Source organism: Carcharhinus amblyrhynchos, chromosome 2 (genome assembly GCF_965287045.1).
Source record: "Carcharhinus amblyrhynchos chromosome 2, sCarAmb.v2.hapA, whole genome shotgun sequence".
Lineage (NCBI taxonomy): Eukaryota > Metazoa > Chordata > Chondrichthyes > Carcharhiniformes > Carcharhinidae > Carcharhinus > Carcharhinus amblyrhynchos.
In genome coordinates, this window is record NC_137325.1 from 104957305 (window position 1) to 104983105 (window position 25801).

Consider the following 25801-nt stretch of genomic DNA (forward strand, 5'->3'; position numbering starts at 1 on the left):
AGTTCCGTTCTGCAAATTCTGTAAATTTTCTACGGTTCTATGGTGGTCAAACCATGAACTGGGTAACAAAATAAAATAACCATATTGGATAACCTAGATCAAAAATATAAATAGAAAATTACATAAACTAGTGGTTTCACATGAAGTTGGGCATTCTCCACAATTATTCACTCTAAGGTTTGATCTATTAGCAATGTACTGCGATACAAATAAAGGATCAGATGTATTTTCATAATTAATCTTCATTTGCAATAGCTTGTTTGCATGATAACAAATCTATCGCTCACACCTGAGCCATCTCTGGGTATCCCAGGCAGTCATTACCTGCTTGCATGCCTCCTCAATCTCTGTCTTTATTTTAATTCCCATCAAACATCCACAGTGCTGTCATTGCCAACACTACCCACAAGCTGCACCCTGCATATTTCAATGACTGACACCAAGTTAGTCATGTGGTTAGTATTTTTATTAAGTTTCCGAGTAAGCTAAACAAGATAGAGAGAGAGAGAGCAAGCCATACGTGGTGACGTGAGTAATTTGCATAAGATGATGGATCAGTACCAATGTCAGAACGATAAGAACTAGTCCCCTGATGTACCTCACGTATACAGAACATTTATCTAATATTCATGAATTTACTGCCCATTCTAATTGAAGTCCAGATATGATCCCTTAGTTATTAAATCTCTTAAGTGGACTTATTTTTGTTAATTATAGAGCAGCAATTGATATGATAATCACATCTTTGTTTAACATAATATTTTGGTATTTTTAGTCTCTTTTGCTTTGCTTTGAGACTCAGGGAGGCTTGGGAATTTTGACTGACATTAGGAAGGTCAATCAAAAAGTGTGCAGCCAGATGCACTCAGGCATGTACATGGCTGCATTCAACCATTTAGATATAAGCGCAGTGTAGTGGACATGGTGTATTGAAGTGTTAAGGACTATGTTCACATTACCACGAACATACCAGATTAGTTAACACAAATATTTATACTACACTTTATGCCTAACATGAGTGGGGTGGCATGGTGGCACAGTGGTTAGCAATGTGGCCTCCCAGCACCAGGGACTCGGGTTCAATTCCCAGCTTGGGTCACTGTCTGTGTGGAGCTTGTACGTTCTCCCAGTGTCTGCATTGGTTTTCTCTGGGTACTCCAGTTTCCTCCCACAGTCCAAAGATGTGTAGGTTAGGGGGATTGGCCATGCTAAGTAGCTCCTTAGTGTTGGGGGTCTAGCTAGGGTAAATGCATGGGGTTATGGGAACAGGGCCTAGGTAGGATTGTGGATGGTGCAGACTTGATGGGCCGAATGGCCTCCTCCTGCTCTGTAGGATTCTATGATTCTACTTTCTGTGAGGTCTTCCAAGTTGTTCAAACAATATCCAGTCTTTGGGCAGAATTTTATGCCAGTGAAATTTTCTGGACCTGCTGAATTCAGTGGACTTTTGAATGGTTCGCTGTATATCCACTGGTCCTGAAAGTCCTTAAATCACGGATTGACTTGTTCCTCACAGAATAAAATTAATCTCAGTTCTTTCTTACAATGGTTGCCTCTCTTCGTGGCAGTCCCTTGGGATTCAGGAAGATCGGCTTCTACTCAGATTCAGTGGGTTTAGAAATAGCTGATGAGTTCAATGTGCAATCTATAGACACTAGCGCTTGAAGTGTTGGGATGGATGAATAGTTTGGAGGTTTGTGCCATCCCTCTGCCTTAACCCTGCCTCAGCATGTTTCTGTCTTTCAGTGTGGTCACTGCCTTTCTATTTGAGCGTTCTCTGTTTTGGCTGGTCGCAAGTCAGGATGCCATGAGTCAGCGGATATGTTTGAGCTCTTTAGGAATGCTTTGAGGGCATTTGAAAAGCATTTCTGCTCACCTCCAAATGACAAAGAATTGATGCAAAAATGAATAGTACTTAAAATGCAAAAACTAGTTTGCCAGGGAATGGTTTTGTCCACAAGTGTTAAAATATGCGTGCTATTTGGTTTTTACACCAAAGCTTGGTATCATTCAAATATCATGCATTCTAATAGGACTCCTTAAGTGCAGGAAGATGTGTTAGACCCTTAACTTGAGAAGAAAGTGGAGTCCAAGCTGGAGGAGAAAAAGAAACACGAACATGATGAAGGGAGCAGAGAGCCAAGGGTACATGTTGAGGGGAGGGTTTTTGTAGTTGTTCTTAAAAGCAGAGAAACAGATGGCAAACTAGAGGAACCTTATTAGTATAAATCATTAGTGTAAAGTATGCATGAGCACAAAAGCTCAAAGGAAAAATAGCTGCAGAAATTACAAAGTAGAAATCTAGGCCTGGATATAAGATTAAAAAGGATCCTCAGATTCTGCACTCATCAAAATGCACTTCAACTGAAAGGGTTGCGTTCTAAACTTCATAATATACAATTTGTCCGAAGAAGGGGGATTTTATCATGTAACGAAAGCTATTAATGAATGCCTTTCCTGAGGTAAATGTAATATCTTGTTTACACAGTGCTACAGAATTGAATCTTCTTCGGCATTTACACAATGTCTTATCCCTTAAGCAGTGCATGTGTCAGCTGTAATCTAATGTATGTACTGTACAGCTGGGACTCTGCTCAGGCTGTTTACACAGATGCAGTGCAAACTGTTTTACTTCATAATGAATTTAGAAATATTGGTTGGATCGTTTGAAGCTGCACTATTTTCTGCATGGAATTTAATTTAGATTATCAGCATGTCTGAAACAAAAATGAATTAGGGGCCTCCACGTAAATGCAGATAAGGCCAATAGCACTGTTACTGCCCAGAACAATGATTATATGAGGACATTTCACCTTAAAATGTTTTGAAGACATACTTTCAAAGTTATTAATGTTTTAAGTTTTTCCATGTAAAATATGAATGTGTACAGCCTGCCAAACACCCATAGGTTTGCATCTCAAAGGACAAAGAATAGTACAGTGCAGGCATAGGCCCTTCGGTCTTCCAAGCCTGCGCCGATAATGATGCCAGCCTAAACTAAATGTACACACTTACAGAGTCCATATCTTTTCATTCCCATCCTATTCATGTATTTGTCTAGTTGCCCCTTAAATGTTGCTATCATACCTGTTCCCACCACCTCCCCAGCAGTGCGCTCCAGACATTCACCACCCTCTGTGTAAAGAAACTTGCCTTTCACGTCTTAATTTTTCCCCACACATCTTAAACCTATGTCCCATAATATTTTATTTTTCTTCCCTAGGGAAAGAGCATCTGACTATCCACTCTGTCCATGTCACTCATAATCTTCTAAACGTCTATCAGGTCACCCCTTAACCTCTGTCATTCCAGTGAGAACAAACTGAATTTATCCAACCTCTCCTTGTAGCTAATACCCTCCAGACCAGGCACTACCCCGGTAAACATCTGCTATACCCTCTCCAAAGCATCCACATCCTTCTGGTAGTGTGGCGACCAGAATTGTACACAATATTCCTAATGAGGCCTAACTAAGGTTCTGTACAGCTGCAGCATGACCTACCAAGTTTCATACTCAATACCCCAACCGATGAAGGCAAGCATCCCTTATACCTCCTTGACTACCTTACCACCTACGTTGCCACTTTCAGTGATCAGTGGACATGTATGCCCAGATCTCTCTGCCTGTCAATACTCCTAGGGGTTCTACCATTTACTGTATAATTCCTGCATGCATTGGACATTCCAAAATGCATTACCTTACACTTGTCCAGAGTAAACTTCATCTTGGTGCAGAATTTGGTGCAAATCTGCCTGTCTCGGTCAAGTGTGTTTCAGTTTTTATTGGCTTTGCTATGAGGTGTACAATCTTGTGGATATGAGGTCTCATCAGGGCACCATTCCTCTTGTGGATTGCTTGCCCTTTCCTTCAATCGTGATAATGGTTACAAAGAACAGCATACCCTAGATGCTGCCAGTACTGTGGAGAAAGGTAGTCAAGATGGTAATTGGCTTCCAAAAAGAAGAAACTGGCCTAGAAAGTGAAGTCCCAAAGAGATGAGTCATCCAGTCTGTAAAACATAAAAATTATTATTCGGAGGACGGCCTCGCATAATCTGAATTTGAATTTTCCTTACAAAATGCAATGATAAAATTTGTCACTTGTGCTTGAATAATGATCGCATCCTGGATATAAATCTTTTCTTCTCCTACAGCAGTCCCTCAAGATTGAGGATGACTTGCTTCCACTATGGTTCAGTGTGTCTGAGATGATCGATAAGTCCATGCAGGGGCAGGTGATGCTTGAAGGGTCAGGTAGGTGGGTTGTTTAGAGACCTGCGTGCTTCCTCAAATGCCTTGCTTTTGCCACTTAACATTCCCGACAAGGTCACTCTATGGGAGGGATTTTCTGGTCTCACCCATCCCAGTACTGCAATTTCCTGATGGGGATCAATGGACTATTTCCTTGTAAGAAGTCTCACAACACCATGAGCTGTTTGGTATCATGAGCTTTCAGAACACAGCTCCTTCAAGGAGCAGTGCTCCGAAAGCGTGTGATACCAAATAAACCTGTTGGACTTTAACCTGGTGTTGTTAAACATCTTACCGTGCACACCCAAATCCAACACCAGCATCTCCACATCATGACCTTTTCCTTGTCCATCGAATTCTCTGTCTCACCCACGATGATTTCCTCAGTGGGCGGGACCAGAAGATTGAGGCCTGTGTATTCAGTACCTTCCCAGATGAGCCTTCTCCATTCTGCCCAGTCACAAGTCTTCCATGAGTCAGTGGAGTGTTTAACCTCTTCAGCTTTGAGGACATCCCTGAAGTGTTTCCACTGTCACCATGTGAGTTTCCTGCCGCAATTGAGCTCAGAATAGCATACTTGATGCATTAGAGTGTTGTCTCAGACATAGGGGATAGGATTCTCTGGCCGTTCATGCTGGCGGGATTCTCTGTCCCACTGGCAACACACTCCCACCTGTGGGTTTCCCCACAGCATGGCGTGACTTCAATGGGAAATCCTATTGACAGCACCGGGACCAGAGAATTCTGCCGCCAGTGAACAGCATACTGCTTCTTGCTGCCAAGGAACACATGGCTGGGAGCTTGGAGAATTTCCCCCACTTGCACAGTGGAGCTGGTTCTGAGTGATTGGTGCCTTTATGCTGGACAAGATGGCTTATTGGAGGATGCTGCTTTTGGTGTGCCTTTCTTTCCACTATATTTGAAGGATTTTGCAAAGGCCTTGGTCCTTCTCCAGTGTTTTCAAAACACTTCATGTAAATACTTAGAACTTCAAATACAAATTATTCCAAGGAAATAATTGGTACAATTCTTTATAATATTGCCTTTTCTTGTTTGTAATAGGGACATTTCAAACAAAATATTAAAGTCTGCTATTTTGAGGGATTGAAGGCAAGAACTGCTTGCAGTTTGTAATACCTTTTAGTAGACTTTTAATCAAAGAGGTGTCAGCCAACATCAAAAGACAAAAACACAATTACATTAGTAATTTCCCATTAAGACCAGAAATTCGTTCATAATTTATTCTACATATGTACAAGTTGGAGGGGCAATTAATAAAGAGCATTTTTCTAGATTCTGTCAATACCAAGAGGAAAAAAATCATTCGATTATAATCCAAAAGTCTTCCTGAAGAGACATGTTCCAGTATTGACACCAATGGTATTATTGGAAATCAAAGCTTTTGTTTGGTTTGTCAGCTATATTGCCCAGTGATGATATCAGTTATTGAGGGAGATAGACACCAATGAGGAAATGAGAAGACCTGCCTGATGAGATTTAAATGTTGAATTCGTGAACAATGCATCAAACAAGTTTCTTTCATTTGCTGCTCAAGCTGGCAAGAGGCATTTTAAATGAATTATTTCTGATGTTGTACGCTTTCTTTATGAACATGTTTACGATTTTGTTGCATCTAGGTTGCAGGGGAAATCATGATCAGAGAGAGGGTGCAATGTTTGTCTTTCTGAAAAGTCAAAATAACATTGAAATTTGCTATGAGACCAAACAGCTTAATACTAGAGTTTGCTCTATTTTGGAAGAGACTGTGTAATATTAAATTTATGCCCAGTTGGGATATCTAAAGTAATGCAAATTTTCCTCAGTGACATTTATTGCAAGTCATCAAGTAAAAAAAAAACTCAGGTGAACCTTAGAAACTAATCTATTCAATCCGTTTGGACTTATTAATTTTCACATGTATATACATTTGAACTACAGTTTGCTTCCTGGAATTTCAATGGAAACTCCTTTTTTTCTGTTCTATGCTGCTCATAGCTGTTGTTTTTGAATGGAGATTCACAATTACTGACGGACACCTAGATGGTAAAAGGCCTTCCTTCATTGACTGAGGTTGCATTAATCCAGCAGATGTTGACTATGATTGAAACTGGAACTCCTAAGTTTCCTAAAATGCCAGTCTAAACTTGAACTACTGGTTTACACGAGGGTTTTTTTTAAAGCAAATGTTAGCAAAATTAACCACTTACAGTGCATTTTCAACTTGTCTTCCATTTCCAAAGTCTACTAATGACAACTAACTAGATTTCCCCTACATTTTTCGATAAATATATTCAGCCTTCTGATCCTATCAGCTCTTTTCTGAGCTATTGGCCTGAATTTGACAAAGTGCTGGGAGTTCAAAGTGAGGGCAGGTGAGAACTCCAATTAACAACTGAAGGTAAAATCACCACCCCCTTTAATTGTTAAATTCATTGACAGATGCAGAATTTAAAATTCACAAATACATTCTCTGGAAAAGTACCCTAGGCATTCCAAATTCATCATAATTTTTACAGTTGGGTCAACGGGACAAAATTACAGGTTGTGTGACTTGGACCCAAGATCCCGGTTGAGGCCTTCCTCATGTCCTCATGAGCAATTAAGGATATTCAGTTTCTGATCTTTGGGTAAGTGTTCTCCAAGGTGGCCTTCTAAACACACGACAAAACAGAATTGTTGAGCAGAAACTAATAGCTAAGTTCCACGCACATGAGGACGGTCTCAACCTGGATCTTGGCCTCTTTTAAGGTCAAACCAAATTCAACTTGAATCTTGGGTTCATGTCACACTACCTGTAACCCCCACACCTTACCTGGGCTTGCAAAATCTCACTATCTATCCTGACTTGAGACAATTCACACCTCTTTAACCTGTGCTTAACACTCTCTCCACTCACATTGTCTGTACCTGTAAAGACTTGATTACCTGTTAAGACTCGCATTCCATTCATTATCTTGTTATTGAGTTTGTGGCTATATATGCCCTGTTTGTGAACCCAATTCTCTATTCACCCGATGAAGGAGTAGTGCTCCGAAAGCTCATGCTACCAAATAACCTGTTGGACTTTAATCTGGTGTTGTAAAACCTCTCATTGTGTCGACCCAGCCTAAAGCTGACATCGCCACAATATATGTGAATAAATGATGTACTGGTTGTACATAATTTATGAAACCTATTTGGTTTTTGTCTCCAGATCTGGTGATGTCTACCATTCTCTTAATTTCCAGCTATTTTTCAAAGCTTGGAAACCAACCTTCCAGCCAATATTTAGCGGTTTATTATACAGGAATGTTCTTACATTGCTGCAACCCTTACTTTGACCCTGGAGCTAGCCTTCTCTAGGATTCAGCTCGATATTTTATGTTCATGAAAAAAAGCATCAGAAAACGAAGTCACTTTTTTGGGCTAAAAGTTTCCAAAAACAAGGCTTTCTCTGGGGGCATTTCAAGAATCTTTGTTATGCACTGGAATTATGAATATCAATAAAGACAAAGAAACAGGAGACTTCTATTTTCCTTTTGTATGAAGCTTGAGAGATTTTGAGCTGTAGTGCAATAATAAACTTAATAGATTTTATGAAATAGCAAAATATAATGGATATTTGCAAGTCACACTGGAGGATTTGGGCTTAGTAAGGCATACTTATTCTAATTGATTACGCTGTAGTAATGTTTGACTGTATTACATGCCTTGCATATTAAGTGTAGGATTATATACTTATTGTCGTGGTTTTGGGTCTACGGGCTGGATTTTCTCTCTGGGGATGAGAAACCGAGGTCAGGACTGTTTCTGAATCCTGAAGCTGCCCCGGAGTAGTTGAGGGGTGTGAGGGAACAGTCATTTACTTGTGATGTTCATGGTTGGTGGTTAATTAATGATCAGGGAGCAGGTAAGAACTAATTTAGGATAGCATGCAAACTCATGAAACTGGAAGGCCTATCAGAGGCCTTCCAACTTGAAAGGCATAGCTGGCTTTAGTGGGAATTAAGGGCCTGCCTTAAGCACTGGCTCAGTGGAGCGATCACTGGTAAGCATCTCCAGGAACCTAAACTGGCCCCATTCACCTGCAGGAACCTGCAAGCTAAATGGAAAATCCCAGTTGAGCCTCTTTTAATTGACCCTATTTATGCTCATAATGAGTCTGACTGGTTCTCTGCTAATTGGAGGTGAGAGGGATGCTGGGAACTGACAGGCCAACCAGCTGGCTGGTTATTTTTAACTCCTCACTACCTCCAATCCTGATTCCAGTGTGCATTGCAAGTCCAGCCAATGATAATACAAATTGTAAACCATACTGTGATGCAAAGCGGAATCATCCGGCTGTTCATGCTGGTGGGATTCTCCTGTCCCGCTGCAGCAAAAAGAGATTTGGCTGAGTGCCAAATTCTCGATTCTTGCTTGCATTGGCGCTGGGGTATGAATGGCTGGTAAGATGCAATCTGGGGGCTGGCTCAGTCTATAGGTCAAGGAATGAAGGTGGGAAGATGCCAATGATTGAGGCAGGGTGAGGAGAAGTGGCTGAATCTGATCGGTGGTGGGGACGGGGGGAGCCTCTGAGACTTCCGTGGTGTGCTGGGGGGAGGGCCCCTATGCCCTTTAAAGATGGCACCCTGATCACTGAGCTGTTGGGTTTGGCCATCAGGCTGAGGCTTCATTTTCTGTATGACAGTATGAAACAACCCCCCCCCCCCCCCCCCCCCCCCCCCCCCCCTTGATTTTTTTTTGTCGAATCTGGAGCAAAAACCTATCGGTTTCTCTGCTGGAAACAACAGTCCCATTTTTTTGGTGACATTTTGCTCCAAGTGCTTCAGGAATGTGAGAGAGACACAGGGCGCGATTTTTCTGGCCTTGTTCGTACTGAAACTGTAAAATCCCGCCCACAGACCTTTCCATAGTCTGGCCCTTGACCACTCCAATCCCCGTGGTGGGCAGGATGGTAAAATTTCAGCCACAAATTCTGAAGTATTGTTTTGGCTTTGTACTTGTAGAAGTACTTTGTCTTCTTTAAATATATCTTCTTTGAGTGTGTGATCTGTGGCTGACATAGCATTTTGATCTTTAGGAATGTGTGTGTGTGAATAAATAATCCTCTTTGTTTAAACCTACAAAAGTCTGCTGCTGGTATTTTAAATTGAACACACACTAAAGGAGATTTAGAAATCCACATCTATACCTTTCAAAAAGAAACCATACTGATAACAGGCAGAAGGAAAAGGAATTGTAAGTTTCCATTTAACTCTCCTCACAAGTCCACAACAACTGAATTAAATTAAAAGGGTAATACTAGCAGAGCGCAGAAGATTTTGTGGCAACAACCCTTCCCCTGAGAAAGAAGTTTTGAGTTTGAGTCCCACCCTAGGGGTAGGATTTGCTGGACCTTTCTGCTGGTGGGTGGGACCCCTGGTGGCCCGGCCAGCGTGCACTGTAAATGACAATTGATTGCGGCAGGACTGGAAGATCCCACCAGCGGCCAATGGCGAGCCACCTTAGTCACCAGAAAACAAGGTGACAGGGTGGATGGCGGAAAATGATGGCCCAGGACCTCATGGCCATGGAATTTGCATTCATACAGGTCAATTATCAATCTTTAAATCCTTCCAATATGGGAAAGTCACCTGGTCAACGATGCTTGATGTGAAATGTTACTTCTCGCATTATAAGGTGGGATTTTTCCCAATATCAGCAGGCAGCTTTGAGGGTGGGACAGGAAAATTTAGAAACCTGATTTTACTGTCCAAATGTTCTGGAGTTGCAACGTGACATCATTGACCCAGGCACCAGGGAGGCAGCATACCATCCTTGAGTTACCTTGACAGCCATAGAAATGCCTGCCTGCTCCTCTAAGTAATGAATCCCCTATCACCACTGCTCTTTTTCTCTTCTTTTTCCCCTCTTGTAAAGATGGGTTGCCTGTGGTACCACAAGCTTGACTCTGACTGCAATCCTCTGATTTTCACAAGTAGCCAACATAGCAAACCAGACAGCAGAACCACAGGGGACCCCTGCACCATCTTCCTCATTGTCTTGGATGACCTGGCAATCGAGCATTCCTGTTTAACCCCCATGGTCCTAGCCTGAGGTCTGTGCATCTCTCTGGGTGTGCTGTCCATGTAGCTCTCAGTGGATGTATTGTGGTGACTCCAACCACTACTCAAACTCTGAAACACAGTAAAAAGTCTGACAACACCAGGTTTTAGTCCAACCTATTTATTTGATAATATACTCACAAGCTTTCGGGGTTAGTCCCTTTGTCAGGTGAATGGAGAGTTCTGGCCTCAGACAGAGCATATAAAGCACAGACAGTTTAGAGATTACTGATTAGAATGCGAATCCTTACACCTAACCTGCTGTTCAAGACCTGAAGTGGCTGATAATGTGAGTGGAAGGAGCACTGATCACTGTTTAAAGAGATGTGTATTGTCTCTTTAAACAGTGATCAGTGCTCCTTCCACTCACATTATCAGCCACTTCAGGTCTTGAACAGCAGGTTAGGTGTAAGGATTCGCATTCTAATCAGTAATCTCTAAACTGTCTGTGCTTTATATGCTCTGTCTGAGGCCAGAACTCTCCATTCACCTGACGAAGGGACTAACCCCGAAAGCTTGTGAGTATATTATCAAATAAATAGGTTGGACTAAAACCTGGTGTTGTCAGACTTTTTACTGTGTTTACGCCAGTCCAACGCCGGCATACCCACATCAAGCTCTGAAACCCAGAGTTCAAGTTTCAGCAGCTGGTGACCGAATTGGCCTTAAGAAGTTGCTGGTGAGTTGGCTTCATAAGCTGCTGCAACCTATGTGGTGTCAGTACATCCACGTTACTGTAAAGGATGGAGTTCTTGGATTTTGACACAACGTTATATAAATGGCAATACATTTCCAAGTTAAGATTGTGTGTGGCTTCACAAGGTACTTGCTGGTGCTAGTGTTCCCATGCCTCTGTTGCCTTTGTCCTTCTTAATAGTGGGCTCAGGTTGGAAAGGTACTAATGAAGGAGCTTTGGTGACTTCCTGGAGAACATATTGTAGTAATACACACTGTTGCCACTGTGCGTCGGTGGTGGAAAAGGTAAATGCTGAAGATGATAAATGGAGTGCCAGTTCAGAAGGCTGTTTTGTCCTGGATGGTGTCAAGCTTGTTAAGTGTTGTTGGAACTGCACTTATCTAGGCAAGTGGGGAGTGTTTCAGGAGTGCCTCTTGGCCAGTCAGAGGCACCTGGACAAATACATGAATAGGATGGGAATAGAGGGATATGGTCCCCGGAAGACTTAAGGGGTTTTAGGTCAGTTGGGCAGCATGATCGGTGCTGGCTTGGAAGGCCGTAGGGCCTGTTCCTGTGCTGTAATTCTCTTTGTTCTTTGTTCTTTGGCTTGTGCCCTGTAGATGGTGGACAGTCTTTGGGGAGTCAGTAAGTGAGTTACTAATCACAGGATTCCAAGCCTCTGACCTGATCTTGTCGGTCCACCTTGTTGTCTAATGAGGGGCATGCACACGGTGGGTCGTGCGAGGGCTGCTCTTAGAAGTTTCGAGAGTAGCCCAGTACTTCGCGTCGTTTGCGTATGCTTAAAACTGGACCAGCAGATGGGCACCACAACAGCTCAGTGACTATCACTGTTTGCTGTGCAGATACATGGATTTGGGCCGGTGTCTGTGGGAGTTTGTGCATTCTCCCTGTGGTTGCGTGGTTTCCTCCGGGTGCTCCGGTTTCCTCCCGCACCCCAAAGATGTGCTCTCAGGCTGATTGGTGTAACAAATTGTCCCTAAATTAATCTCCCCTTAATCTGGTTTCCAGGGGGGGTACCATAAGCATAGACATGGGTCAAGGGTGGAGGAGGAAAAACACATTGTTAAGATGGCGGCGTGGGCTCGTTGGGCTGAAGGGCCTGTTTCCCGTGCTGTGTTGTGCTTTGTTCTTCGTAACCGTAGTATTGATGTTTTTAGTGGGGGATTCAGTGATAATAAAGTTTTTAAGGTTAATTTATTAGTATCACAAGTAAGGCTTACATTAATACTGCAATGAAGTTACTGTGAAAATCCCCTAGTTGCCACACTCCAGCAACTGAGGGAGAATTTAACCAGCATGTCTTTTGTACTGTGGGAGGAAACCAGAGCACCCAGAAGAAACCCATGGGAAATTGTGTAGATTCTGCACAGTGCCCCAAGCTAGGAATTGAACCCAAGTCTCTGGTGCTATCAGACAGCAGTACTAACCACTGTGCCATCGTGTCGCTGGAGCTGCCGCAGGGGGAGGTGATGGCCTAGTAGTATTATCACTCAACTATTAATCCAGAAACCCAGATAATGTTCTGGGGAGCAGTGTTTGAATCCCACCACGGCAGATGGTGGAATTTGAATTGATCTTGAATTGAATAGATCAGCCATGATCTTATTGAATGGCGGGGCAGGCTCAAAGGGCCAGATGGCCTACTCCTCCTATTTCTTATGTTTTTATGTTCTTATGAATTCAATATATTAAAAAAATCTGGAATTAAGAGACTACTGATGACCATGAAAGCATTGTCGATTGTCAGAAAAATCTATCTAGTTCACTAATGTCCTCTAGGGAAGGAAATCTGCTGTCCTTACCTGGTCTGGCCTACATGTGACCCCAGGCCACAGCAGTGTGGTTGCCCTCTGAAATGGCCTAGCAAACCACTCAGTTGTAACAATCGCTACGAAGTCTCAACATGAAAATGAAACTGGATGGACCACCTGGCATCAACCTTGGCCATGATGTGGAGATGCCGGCGTTGGACTGGGATAAACAGAGTAAGAAGTCTCACAACACCAGGTTAAAGTCCAACCAGTTTATTTCCAAAAGCTTGTGGGTTTACTATCAAATAAACTGGTTGGACTTTAACCTGGTGTTGTGAGATTTCTTACTGTATCAACCTTGGCACCAGAAAAGACAATGGCAAAACAAACAGCCCTGTCAACCCTGCAAAGTCGTCCTTTAACATCTGGCAGCTAATGCCAAAATTGGGTGAGCTGTCTCACAGATTCGTCAAGTAACAGCCTAGACATAATCATTCTCACGGAATCATACCTTACAGATAATACTCCAGACACCACCATACCATCCCTGGTTATGTCCCGTCCCACCCGCAGGACAGGCCCGACAGAGGTGGTGGCACAATGGTATACAGTCGAATTGCCCTGGGAGTCTTTAACATTGAGTCTGGACCCCATGAAGTCTTATAGCTTCAGGTTAAACATGGGCAGGAAAACCTCTTACTGGTTACCATGTACCGTCCTCCTCCTGCTGATGAATCAGTACTCGTCCCTGTTGAACAACACTTGGAGGAAGCACTGAGGGTGGCAAGGGCAAAATGTATTCTGGATGGGAAATTTCAAAGTCTACCACCAAGAGTGGCTTGGCAGCAGCACTACTGATCGAGCTGGTCAGGTCCTAAAGGATATACCTTCCAAACTGGGTCTGCAGCAGGTGCTGAAGGAACCAACAAGAGGAAATAACATACTTGACCTCATCCTTACCAGTCTGCTGGCTGAGACAAATCTGTCCATGACAGTATCGGTAAGAGTGACCACCGCACAGTCCTTGTGGAGATGAAGTCCCACCTTCACATTGGGAATAACCTCCATTGTGTTGTGTGGCACTATCACTGTGCTAAATGGGACAGGCTTCAAACTGATCTAGCAACTCACAACTGGGCATCCATGAGGCACTATGGGCCATCAACAGCAGTGGAATCTGCAACCTCACGGCCCAGTATATCCCCCACTCAACCATTACCATCAAACCAGGGGATCAATCCTGGTTCAATGGATAGTGCGGAGGGCATGCCAGGAACAGCACCAGGCAAAAGTGAGGTATCAACCTGGTGAAGCTAACAAACAACTTGTATGCCAAATGGCAAATACATCAAGTGAGAGACAGAGCTAAGGAATTCCATAAGAAATGGCGGAGGTGATAGTGGATGCCTTGGTGGTTATTTTCCAGACGTCGCTGGATTCCGGGGAAGTGCCGGAAGATTGGAAAACGGCTAATGTTACGCCATTGTTTAAGAAGGGTGCCAGGCAAAAGGCGGGGAATTATAGGCCAGTTAGTTTAATGTCTGTTGTAGGTAAAATGTTAGAATCCGTCATCAAGGAGGAAATAGCGAGGCATCTTGAGAGGAATTGCTTGATAGAGCAGACGCAGCACGGTTTCATTAAAGAGAAGTCGTGTCTGACAAATTTACTGGAGTTCTATGAGGATGTGTCTAGGGTGGTGGATAGAGGAGAGCCGGTGGATGTGGTCTTTCTTGATTTTCAGAAGGCGTTTGACAAGGTACCTCACAAGAGGTTATTGCAGAAGGTCAGGGGACATAGAGTTGGGGGGTAGGGTGTTAGCGTGGATAGAGGGTTGGTTGTCAAATAGGAGGCAGAGAGTGGGGGTCAATGGGTGCTATTCGGATTGGCGGATGGTGACTAGTGGAGTGCCCCAGGGGTCGGTGCTGGGGCCTCAGCTATTTACCATTTATATAGATGATCTGGAGGAGGGAACCGAGTGTACGGTATCGCAATTTGCTGATGACACCAAGATTGGGGGAACGGCAAATTGCGCGGAGGGTGTGGAGAGTCTGCAGAAGGATCTAGATAGGCTGGGCGAATGGGCCAGGAACTGGCAAATGGAATTTAATGTTGGCAAGTGTGAGGTGGTCCACTTTGGTAGGAATAATGGTAGGAAGGATTATTACTTACGCGGCGAAAAACTGCAGCATGCGACGGTGCAGAGGGACCTCGGGGTCCTTGTGCATGAGTCGCAAAAACCCAGCTTGCAGGTGCAGCAGGTGGTCAGAAAGGTAAATGGGATGCTGGCCTTCATAGCGAGGGGGATTGAATATAAAAGTAGGGAGGTCTTGCTGCGGCTGTATAGGGCATTGGTGAGGCCGCAGCTGGAGTACTGTGTGCAGTTTTGGGTGCCGTACTTACGCAAGGATATTTTGGCCTTGGAGGGAGTGCAGAGGAGGTTTACTAGGCTGATGCCGGAGTTGAGGGGGTTGAGCTATGAGGAGAGGCTGAATAAACTAGGCTTGTACTCGTTAGAGTTTAGAAGAATGAGGGGAGATCTCATTGAGACGTATAAGATGATGAATGGGATGGATAGGATAGAGGTGGGGAGACTCTTCCCGCTCAGAAAGGATAGTAGGACTAGGGGGCACAGCCTCAAGATAAAGGGGGGGTGGTTTAGAACGGAGTTGAGGAGGAACTTCTTCACTCAAAGGGTGGTGAATCTCTGGAATTCTCTGCCCGTTGAAGTGGTGGAGGCTACCTCGCTAAATATTTTTAAGACGCGGGTTGATGGGTTTTTGATAAGAGAGGGGATTAAGGGTTATGGGGAAAGGGCGGGAATGTGGAACTGAGCCACGACAGATCAGCCATGATCTTATTGAATGGCGGGGCAGGCTCGAAGGGCTAGATGGCCTACTCCTGCTCCTATTTCTTATGTTCTTATAACCAATGGATCAAATCTAAGCTCTGTAGTCCTTCCACATCCAGTTGAGAATGGTGGTGGACAATTAAACAACTTACTGGAGGAGGAGGCGCCATTAATATCCCCATCCTCAATGATGGAGGAGCCCAGCACGTCAGTGCAAAAGATAAGGCTGAAGTATTCGTAACAATCTTCAGCCAGAAGTGCCGATTGGATGATCCATCTCGGTCAACCCACAGAACATAGACTGCAGCAACTCAAGAAGGCAGCCCATATAATCATAGAAACCCTACAGTGCAGAAAAAGGCCATTTAGCCCATCAAGTCTGCAATGACCACAATCCCACCCAGGCCCTATCCCCATATCCCTACACATTTACCCACTAATCCCTCTAACCTACGCATCTCAGGACACTAAGGAGCAATTTTTAGCATGGCCAATCAATCTAATCCAAGCTCACCACCGTCTTCTCAAGGCCAACTAGGGATGGGCAATAAATGCTGGTGAGCCAGCGATGCCCATGTCCCACGAGTGAATAAAAAAAATCTCAATACTAACTCTGGACTGCATGGCATCAGGTCAAGCATTGGCATTGTTTAGCTGCTGATTACTACCTACTGTACTCCCCTCAGCAGATAAACATTACCCTTCCATATGGATCATCAATCAGAGGAAGCTCAAGTCATGTCAAGGGGGTAAGGAGATGGTTAGATTCTCTTTTGTTGGAGATGGTCACTGCCTAGCACTTGTAGGGTGTGAGTGTTATTTGCCATGTGTCTGTCCAAGTCTGGATATTGTCCAGGCCTTGCCTCATTTGGACATGGACTGCCTCAGTATCTGAGGAATCATCAGTGAACAACCCTACTTTTGACTTTATGATGGTGGGATGGTCATTGATGAAGCAGATGGGCATAGGGCACTACCCTGAGGAACTCCTGCAATGATGTTCTGGGACTGAGATGATTCACTTCCAATAACTGCAGCCATCTTTCTTTGACACCAACCAGTGGAAGGCTTTCCCGCTGATTCCCATTGAGTCCAGTTTTGCTCGGCCTCCTTGATGCCTCATATCTAAAAGCAAATAACTGCAGATCCTGGAATCCAAAAAAAAACAGAAAAAGCTAGAAAATCTCAGCAGCATCGGTGAAGTGAGCGTAAAGCTAACATTTCAAGCCTGGATGACTCTTTGTCAGAGCCCTTGATGCCACACTCAGTTAAATGCTGCTTTGATATGAAGGACAATCACTCTCTCTTTAACTCTTGAGTTCAACTCTTTTGTCCATGGTTACACTAATGATGTAATGAGGTCAGCAGTTCAGTGACCCTCATGGTACTCAAACTTAGTGTCAATGTTTAGATTATTGTGCCACTTGTAGCACCATCAACTAGACTTTCCATCACCCTGCTGGTAATCAAGAGTAAACTGATGGGGCAGTAATTAGCTGGATTAAATTTGCCCTGCTTTTTGTGTACAGGACATACCTGGGCAATTTTCCACATTGCTGAGTAGATGCCAGTGTTGTAGATGTACTGGAACAGCTTGGTTAAAGGGTGTGGCAAGTTCTGGAGCACACATCTTTGGTCCTGTTGGTGGAATGTTGTCAGGGTCCAAAGCCTTTGCAGTATCCAGCACCTTCAGCCATTTCTGGATATCACATGGAATTAATTGACTTGGCTGAAGACTGGCATTTGTGATGTTGGGGACCTCAGGAAGAGACCGAGATGGATCATCCATTCAGTAGTTTTGGCTGAAGATTGTTACAAAAGTTTCAGCCTTGTCTTTTACACTGATGGGCTGGTCTTCCTCCATCATTGAGGATGGGAATACTTGTATAATCTCCACATGTTAGCTGTTTAATTGTCCATTACTATTCAAGACTGGATGTGCCAGAACTGATCCCATTGGTGGTGGAATTCCTTAGCTCTGCCTATCACAAGCTACTTTCGATGCTTGACATGCAAGTAGTCCTGTCATTGTGGCTTCACCAAGTTGATAAATGCTAGCTTAGGCAGCTGATCTTTGGATATACCTGGTGCTACCCCTGGCATGCTCTCCTGGGTAAATTCTCCTGTTGCCATGGTCGGTGCTTCCTCCGAGTGATGTTCAACATGAAGAAATCTGTTGAATGGGATATGTTAGATAGTAATCAGCAGGTAAACAGTGCCAATGCTTGACCTGATGCCATGAGAACTCCTTGGTACTGAGAACACCTACGACAACTCCCTCCCAACTGTATAGCACTGTGCCATGACCTCTGATGGATCTGTTCTGTTGGTAAGGCAGCACGTACCCAGGGATGGTGATGGTGGTGTCTGGACATCTGGGATATTAGCTAGATTGTAAGGCAGCTCTCACAATTTTGTCTCAATTCCCCAAATGTTAGTGAAGAACAGTTGATAGGGCTGAGTTTGCTGTTGCCATTTCCAGTTGCTAAGGCCATTAAGGGTCAACCATATTGCTGTGGGCTTGGAGTCAACAAGTAGGTCAGACCAGGTAAGCATGGTGGATTTCCCTCCCAATATGTCATGTGCGAACCGTATGGGGTTTTAGAAAATTGGCAATGGTTTCATGGCCACTGTTACTAAAATTAGCTTTTTGAACCCCGATTTATCACTTGAATTTAAATCCTACTAGTAGCTGTGGTAGGATTTGAACCCATATCCACAGGGCCTTTGCCTGGGCTTCAGGATTGGTAATCTGGCAATGCCATCACTGCACCATCGCCACCCCTAAGCTTTCCTGAAAGCCAGGAAAATTCAACCTGGACAATTAATGTTCCAACAACAACCTCCCACCCACTCGCAAAGTAATGGAGGAATTAATTGGTTGTGCCATCAAAGTGGAGGCAGCCTCTCTCCAAGTATTTGAGCTATTTAATTAAAAACAGATTAAACAGTCAGCCCACCACCACTCTGCGCTGAGGGGACAATCTCTACAGGAGCTTGAAAAGTATCTGGTGAACCCAACATTAGTTTATGCCATAAATTATTTTGAAGAAACTGGTATCCTTAAGTGCAATGATTGGAGATTTTTGGGTGTTAATAGCAAGACTTTACCAGTGTGTTTACTCTGTTGCCAAATGTTGTATTGATAAAAGACAGTGATAGCTGTTAATCGACAAGATGAGTCATAATCCTTTGATTACAGCACCGTTAGGCTGTCTGTCGTCTAATGGATTTTACTTGTCAGTATTAATTCTTTTTAATCTTTGTCTGCGTTTGATTAGTTGAGCTTTATTGCAATCATATCACATGCCACTTTTTTCTGACAGAGTTAGTGGCTATCCTTGCGGCTATGCAAATAAAATACAATAGTTGCTTTATTTCTGCAAAACCTTAGAGACCATGTTAGGTTGATTTGTTTTGTTGATCAATTATCCTCATTGGAAATGGTATGTTACAGAAGATCTCCCATTACTTAGTAGGAAAATAAAGCGCTGCCACAGCAGTAATCTTCCATGACTTAATCCACCAAGCAAATGTATTTGACAGTGATTCAGGCAACTGTGATTTTTTTTTTATTTTCTGTACTGTCCTTCAGCCAAAAAATTGCAGAGCTTCACTTGTGAACCTCAGACCTTGTGTTTCTCAAACAGATGATACAGGTATGGCAAAATTATTGTGAAATTATATATAAAGGGCTACTCCAATGAGCTAAGAGCATTGCTACAATAGATTTATAAATGTACTCCTAATCGTCTGCAGCTGATTTTTACAATAGTACCAGGGACTGGAGGAAGCCAGGCCTTTCAGCTCTTGTCAAACCCAGTAGCTCATCAAAAATCCCAGCAACTCGGATCTTTTGTTAAATACGTTCTTTGAAAAGAATGCAGGTATCGCGGTGTTTGTGAAAGTAACCGTGATTTATGTGGAGACAAATTTCTCGGCTGCCTTCAGCAATGACTTAGTCACAAAAACGTGAGGGGGAAATGAATTAAGATGGAAGAGAAAATAACAATGTGGAACCAAACCACCTACAGGACTGCACCCTGTGGATTTGTTTTAATATCTGCTTGTGTAATTCATTGCAACGTGGTGTTTCGTGTTTCAGCTGGCTGCTTGGTACGTATTTTCAGTTTGCTTGGGCTTGAGGCCTTGTCTGGGCATTTGAAGAAGAACTATTTTAGACGCCAAATAATAAGGTTAGAATGAGCGATAAACTGCTGAGAACGCACTTCATAAATATTGCTCTTCGGAAATAATCATACCCTGCTGTGCGATAAACTAGAATCATAGAATCCCTACAGTACAGAAGGAGGTCATTCAGTCCATCAAGTCTACACTGACCACAATTTTACTCAGGCCCTATTACCGTAACCCCACATATTTACCCTGCTAATCCCCTGACATGAGGGTCAAATTTAGCATGGCCAATCAACGTAACCGGCACATATTCGGACAATAGGAGGAAACCGGAGCACCACGCAGATATGGAGAAAATGTGCAAACTCCACATAGACAGTGACCTGAGGCCAGAATCAAACCTGGGTCCCTGGCCCTATGAGGTAGCAGTGCTAACCACTGTGCCACCATGCCGCCCGAAACTACCAGGATTTATGGAGTTAAACTTGATGCAGAATAACAACTTGGTCAGACAAAAAAGCTGCATGTTGAGTAAGAGAGGAAGGTATTCTGTCACTATTTACAAAATGTGGAGATGCCGGCATTGGACTGGGGTAAACACAGTGAGAAGTCTCACCAGTAGCTTGTGCTACCAAATAAACCTTTTGGACTTTAACCTGGTGTTGTGAGACTTCTTACAATATTTACAAGGGCATTTTACTGAGAAACAGCTGCTGGGAATCATGGAATCGTAGAAGCATAGAATGACAGGGTGGAATTCTTGCACCGGCATTTTCAATGGTGGGCATGGAGTGAAAATATGGTAGGATGTCTAGAAACTGGTTTCACATCAATGTAGATTTACAGTGGGATCTCCTGATGGTACCATCTTGACGGATTAGAAAATCCACCAGAGGCCGATGTGAGCCTTATTTGCCTCCTGTTAATGGAATGCAGATGAAGGTCTGACTGGAATGACTCCCTCATTCCCCATGTCAGATAACATGTCAGCATGAAACACGTTTAGAACAATGTGGAGTGCAGATGTTGGGACATACCTTCACAGAACCCTGCAAAGATCATGGGCATCTGAAGAGAAGATGATGCTGGAGACCCACAACTATAAAACCCTGGGGGAACACAGGGGCACTGAATGGTGGGTGGATCTTCACTGCGATGCAGCTCTCAGGGGGTGGCTGACCCCCACACAGCAGCCTTCACATTTCCAGCATCCTTCATGGTCTTCGTTGAATTCTCCAACATTCCCTGGAACTTCCTGCCACAGTTAGGTAAGCAGCGGAGAGAGGGTTGAGTGAGGGGGCCAAAGGTCTCAGGGTTGGGAAGGAGTGAGAAGGTGAGGCATGAAGCGGTGACATTAGCAGGAGGGTGAGGCTGGTGGGGGAAGGTGGGGGGGGGGTTCATTGAGTACAGAAGGCCAAGGGCACCTGGGTGGAGGGAGGGAGAGGTGAAGGTAGATGCTGTGGGGGAAGGTGGGAAGGCAGTAATGGAGAGAAAGGACTGAGCGAACAAGTCCATTGTGGTGAGAGAATAAGGGTGGAGCTGGGAATCATAGGAGAAGGGTTTCAGAGGGGGGAAGGGGTCGGGGCGGGGTCACGGGAAGGTGTCCAGGTAGAGGACGAGGTGGTGGCAGAGAGAGAAGTAGCGAAAGAGGTAGGAGTGAGGAAGGGTTTAAGGAATGGTGAGGGTGTGGGGGAAGACGTAGTGATAAGTGATGACGCTAGAGAAGAGGATGAGTTTGCACTGAGGGTGGATGAAGGAGTGAAGAAGAGATTGCAGAATGCTGGAGGAATAGGGGTTGAAGAAAAGGTACAAAAAGGAGTCAGGATTTATGATGGCAGAGAGGAAAAGGACAGGGTCACGGAGGATGCCAGATTGGAGAGGAGGACGGAGTGAGGGATGATGTTGGCATGGAGGGTGAAGATGGATGTTGGAGTCGAGGGTTATGGGGGCCTGCTGGAGAGGGATGGATGGAGGACAGTGTTTGAGGGAGGAATAACATTAGGATGGAGAGGGAGGATAGATTGTGGGAGGATTCCCGGTCGAGGGATAGAAGGGAGTGAGGGTGGATGAGGGAGAAGATGGGCAGGCGGAAATTTGGGAATAGGCAACTCGGTCCATGCTGCCAGAACCTAAAATAATCTCTGTCCAGGTGTTGGGTGGTCACGGTTGCTGCGTGGGAGTGGGTGGATAGAGACACTTATCAACATGGAGGACAACTGAAAAGGAACCCCAGCAGAGAGCAGTGGAAAAGCAGTGGACAGTCAGATGAGGGGAATGGATGAAGGCTCTGGGTGTGCAGGAGAGTGCTTGCAGGTTGTGGAAGTCTGCTCTCCCCACTGCTCCCTCCACAATCACTCATGGTGCAACTGTGTGCATGTGAACTGTCAGTGTGTGGGGAGTGTGGGGGGGGGTGGGGGGGGGGGGGGTGGGGGTGGCGTGGTTGCGGGGTGGTGGGAATGAGGTGTTGGAGGGCGGGGGTGAGGCTTTGTGAAGCTGATATAATGACTCTAAAAGGCAACATCAGGGACATTTAGCTGTGTAATTTTTGGCATAAAAACTGGAATAAATCCTGTTTCTGTAGGAAATTTACCACTTTGGAGTCAAACTTGGAGATTCAACAAAACAGTTTTATTTTGGACAAAGCTTTGGGAGAAAGCACTGATACTCTGCAGTACTTGACAGCTACCTCTCAACTACGCAATGGTAGTTGAGCATCTTTATAACTTTTAGACAATAGATAGTACAGACATTAACTGTTCATATATTGTTTTAAGTTGAATAGGCAGAGACGAACATCGACAGTTAACACATTGTTACAAGCAGACAGGTAAGGATATGGACAGTTAAGAACATAAAAACATAAGAAATAGGAGCAGGAGTAGGCCATTTAGCCCTTCGAGCCTGCCCCGCCATTCAATAAGATCATGGCTGATCTGTCGTGGCTCAGTTCCACGTTCCCGCCCTCTCCCCATAACCCTTAATCCCCTCTCTTATCAAAAACCCATCAACCCGCGTCTTAAAAATATTGAGCGAGGCAGCCTCCACCACTTCAACGGGCAGAGAATTCCAGAGATTCACCACCCTTTGAGTGAAGAAGTTCTTCCTCAACTCCGTTCTAAACCGCCCCCCCCTTTATCTTGAGGCTGTGCCCTCTAGTCCTGCTGTCCTTTCTGAGCGGGAAGAGTCTCTCCACCTCTATCCTATCCATCCCATTCATCATCTTATACGTCTCAATGAGATCTCCCCTCATTCTTCTAAACTCTAACGAGTACAAGCCTAGTTTATTCAGCCTCTCCTCATAGCTCAACCCCCTCAACTCCGGCATCAGCCTAGTAAACCTCCTCTGCACTCGCTCCAAGGCCAAAATATCCTTACGTAAGTACGGCGCCCAAAACTGCACACAGTACTCCAGCTGTGGCCTCACCAATGCCCTATACAGCTGCAGCAAGACCTCCCTACTTTTATATTCAATCCCCCTCGCTATGAAGGCCAGCATCCCATTCGCCTTCCTGACCACCTGCTGCACCTGCAAGCTGGGTTTTTGCAACTCATGCACAAGGGCCCCGAGGTCCCTCTGCACCGTCGCCTGCTGCAGTTTTTCACCGCGTAAGTAATAATCCTTCCTACCATTATTCCTACCAAAGTGGACCACCTCGCACTTGCCAACATTAAATTCCATTTGCCATTTCCTGGCCCATTCACCCAGCCTATCTAAATCCTTCTGTAGACTCTCCACACCCTCCGCACAATTTGCCGTTCCACCAATCTTGGTGTCATCAGCAAATTTCGACACCATACACTCGGTTCCCTCCTCCAGATCATCTATACAAATGGTAAATAGCTGAGGCCCCAGCACCGACCCCTGGGGCACTCCACTAGTCACCAACCGCCAATCCGAATAGCACCCATTGACCCCCACGCTCTGCCTCCTATTTGACAACCAATCCTCTATCCACACTAACACCCTACCCCCAACTCCATGTGCCCTGACCTTCTGCAATAACCTCTTGTGAGGTACCTTGTCAAACGCCTTCTGAAAATCCAGAAAGACCACATCCACCGGCTCTCCTCTATCCACCGCCCTAGACACATCCTCATAGAACTCAGGTAAATTTGTCAGACACGACTTCCCCTTAACGAAACCGTGCTGCGTCTGCTCTATCAAGCAATTCCCTTCAAGATGCCTCGCTATTTCCTCCTTGATGACGGATTCTAACATTTTACCTACAACAGACGTTAAACTAACCAGCCTATAATTCCCTGCCTTTTGTCTGGCACCCTTCTTAAACAACGGCGTAACATTAGCCGTTTTCCAATCTGCCGGCACTTCCCTGGAATCCAGCGACGTCTGGAAAATAACCGCCAAGGCATCCACTATCACCTCCATCATTTCTTTCAGAACCCTCGGATGCATTCCATCTGGTCCTGGGGACTTGTCCACAATCAGCCCCTCCAGTCTGTCGAGCACCGCCTCTCTAGTAACAATAATGTCATTGAGACCCTCCAGTCCTACCACCTTTCCATCTCTAACACCCGACAAATTATTCACGTCCTCCTCCGTGAAGACAGAAACAAAAAAGTTATTCAAGACCTCAGCCATTTCCCCATCCCCTACCACTAAGTCTCCCTTCTCATCCTCTAAGGGTCCAACGTTCGCCCTAGCCAGCCTCTTCCTTTTTATATATTTATAAAAACTCTTGCTATCCTTTTTTATATTAAGCGCTAGCCCAGCTTCATAGTTTCTCCTATCCTTCTTTATCAAATTCTTTATCAATCTTTGTTGACATTTAAACCTCTCCCAATCCTCTTCTCGCCCACTACTCTTAGCTACTCTAAACACCTCCGCTTTTAATTTAACACTTTCCTTCACCTCCTTCGTTATCCACGGCTTATTACCTCTCCTCCTACGGCCCTTTTTGACCATGGGAATAAATTTCTGCTGAGCACCAAGAAAGATCTCTTTAAAGATCCTCCACTGCTCCTCAGCAGACCTACCTTCCAATGCGCTTCCCCAGTCAACATTCGCCAATTCTTCTCTCATCCTACCGTACTCCCCTCTGTTCAAACAAAGGACGCGTGTCCGGGAACCCACTTTCTCCTCCTCCATCTGCACCAGAAACTCCACCATACAATGATCACTCTCTCCAAGAGATCCTTCACCGCAAGTTCCCTAATTCTACCCGCCTCATTACATAGCACCAGATCCAAGATAGCTCGCTCCCTCGTCGGCTCCAACACACACTGTTTAAGGAAACTATCCCAGCAGCATTCCAAGAACTCCTGGATACCTTTATGCAGTTATGTCCTCTATCAATGACTGGTTTTGATATGTACATTTATGTATTTATGTCCCCATCAGTGGCTGATCTTGTTATTAAACTCATTGTTCTGGCTCTGCTCTTAAGTCTTAAAGTGCCCCAGGTCTGACCAGCTTCCTGCAGCAATTCAGATACTGCAGGTTTTAACTCTTTGTGTAGCTGTCTGTGCCCAAAGCCAGTGCCTTTTAATGTCCCTTCCCGGAATCCATTCTGTGTGCCAGGTAACCATTTTGTGTCTTTCACTTCAGTTTCACCATAACACTGTCAACCCTCTTGATGCAATCTCGACGCTTGGAAAATAAATTGTGATGGGGATACCACTGCAGCCGTGATGCAACGTGTCAGACTCAGTCGTACAGAGTCATCTGAGCAGTTCAATCACAGATCCCTGACAGCTACCCTCTTCCTGGTCCCCCATTCCCACCAGAGCTGTCCAGTGGCGCCTCTCCCCTTGGCGTCCCTGGTGGAAAGTGGCCATCACCTCTAACCTCCCTCTCCGAGTTTATGGCATCAGGTTTCCATTTCTCAATTGCAATAGTGATTCACGCTGATGTGACGTGATGTCATATCGACTGGGTGGAAAGATGCAACGAGGGCAGATGATATGTTGTGATGTCCTCATCTGAGGTGGTAATGCAAGCAAATCAATCTTAATTTCTTCCTGGGTATGAATGCCAGCGTCATTGGAGAGGGGACTGGGAAGATTACAAACT

At 44.6% G+C, this 25801-nt stretch overlaps 1 protein-coding gene across 2 annotated transcripts in view; it reads left to right on the forward strand.

Annotated features, from left to right (window-relative positions):
• Positions 1-25801, forward strand: part of znf804b (zinc finger protein 804B) — a 448968-nt gene that overhangs the window by 270021 nt on the left and 153146 nt on the right. Inside the window, exon 1 of one of the 2 annotated variants that reach the window (XM_080210422.1) lies at positions 19152-19292. The exons of the other annotated variant lie outside the window; for it this stretch is intronic. Coding sequence (XP_080066548.1) covers positions 19284-19292 — 9 coding nt within the window. The 5' untranslated portion in view covers positions 19152-19283. Of the gene's footprint in view, positions 1-19151; positions 19293-25801 lie in introns of those variants that run through there. 2 annotated transcript variants of the gene reach the window in all.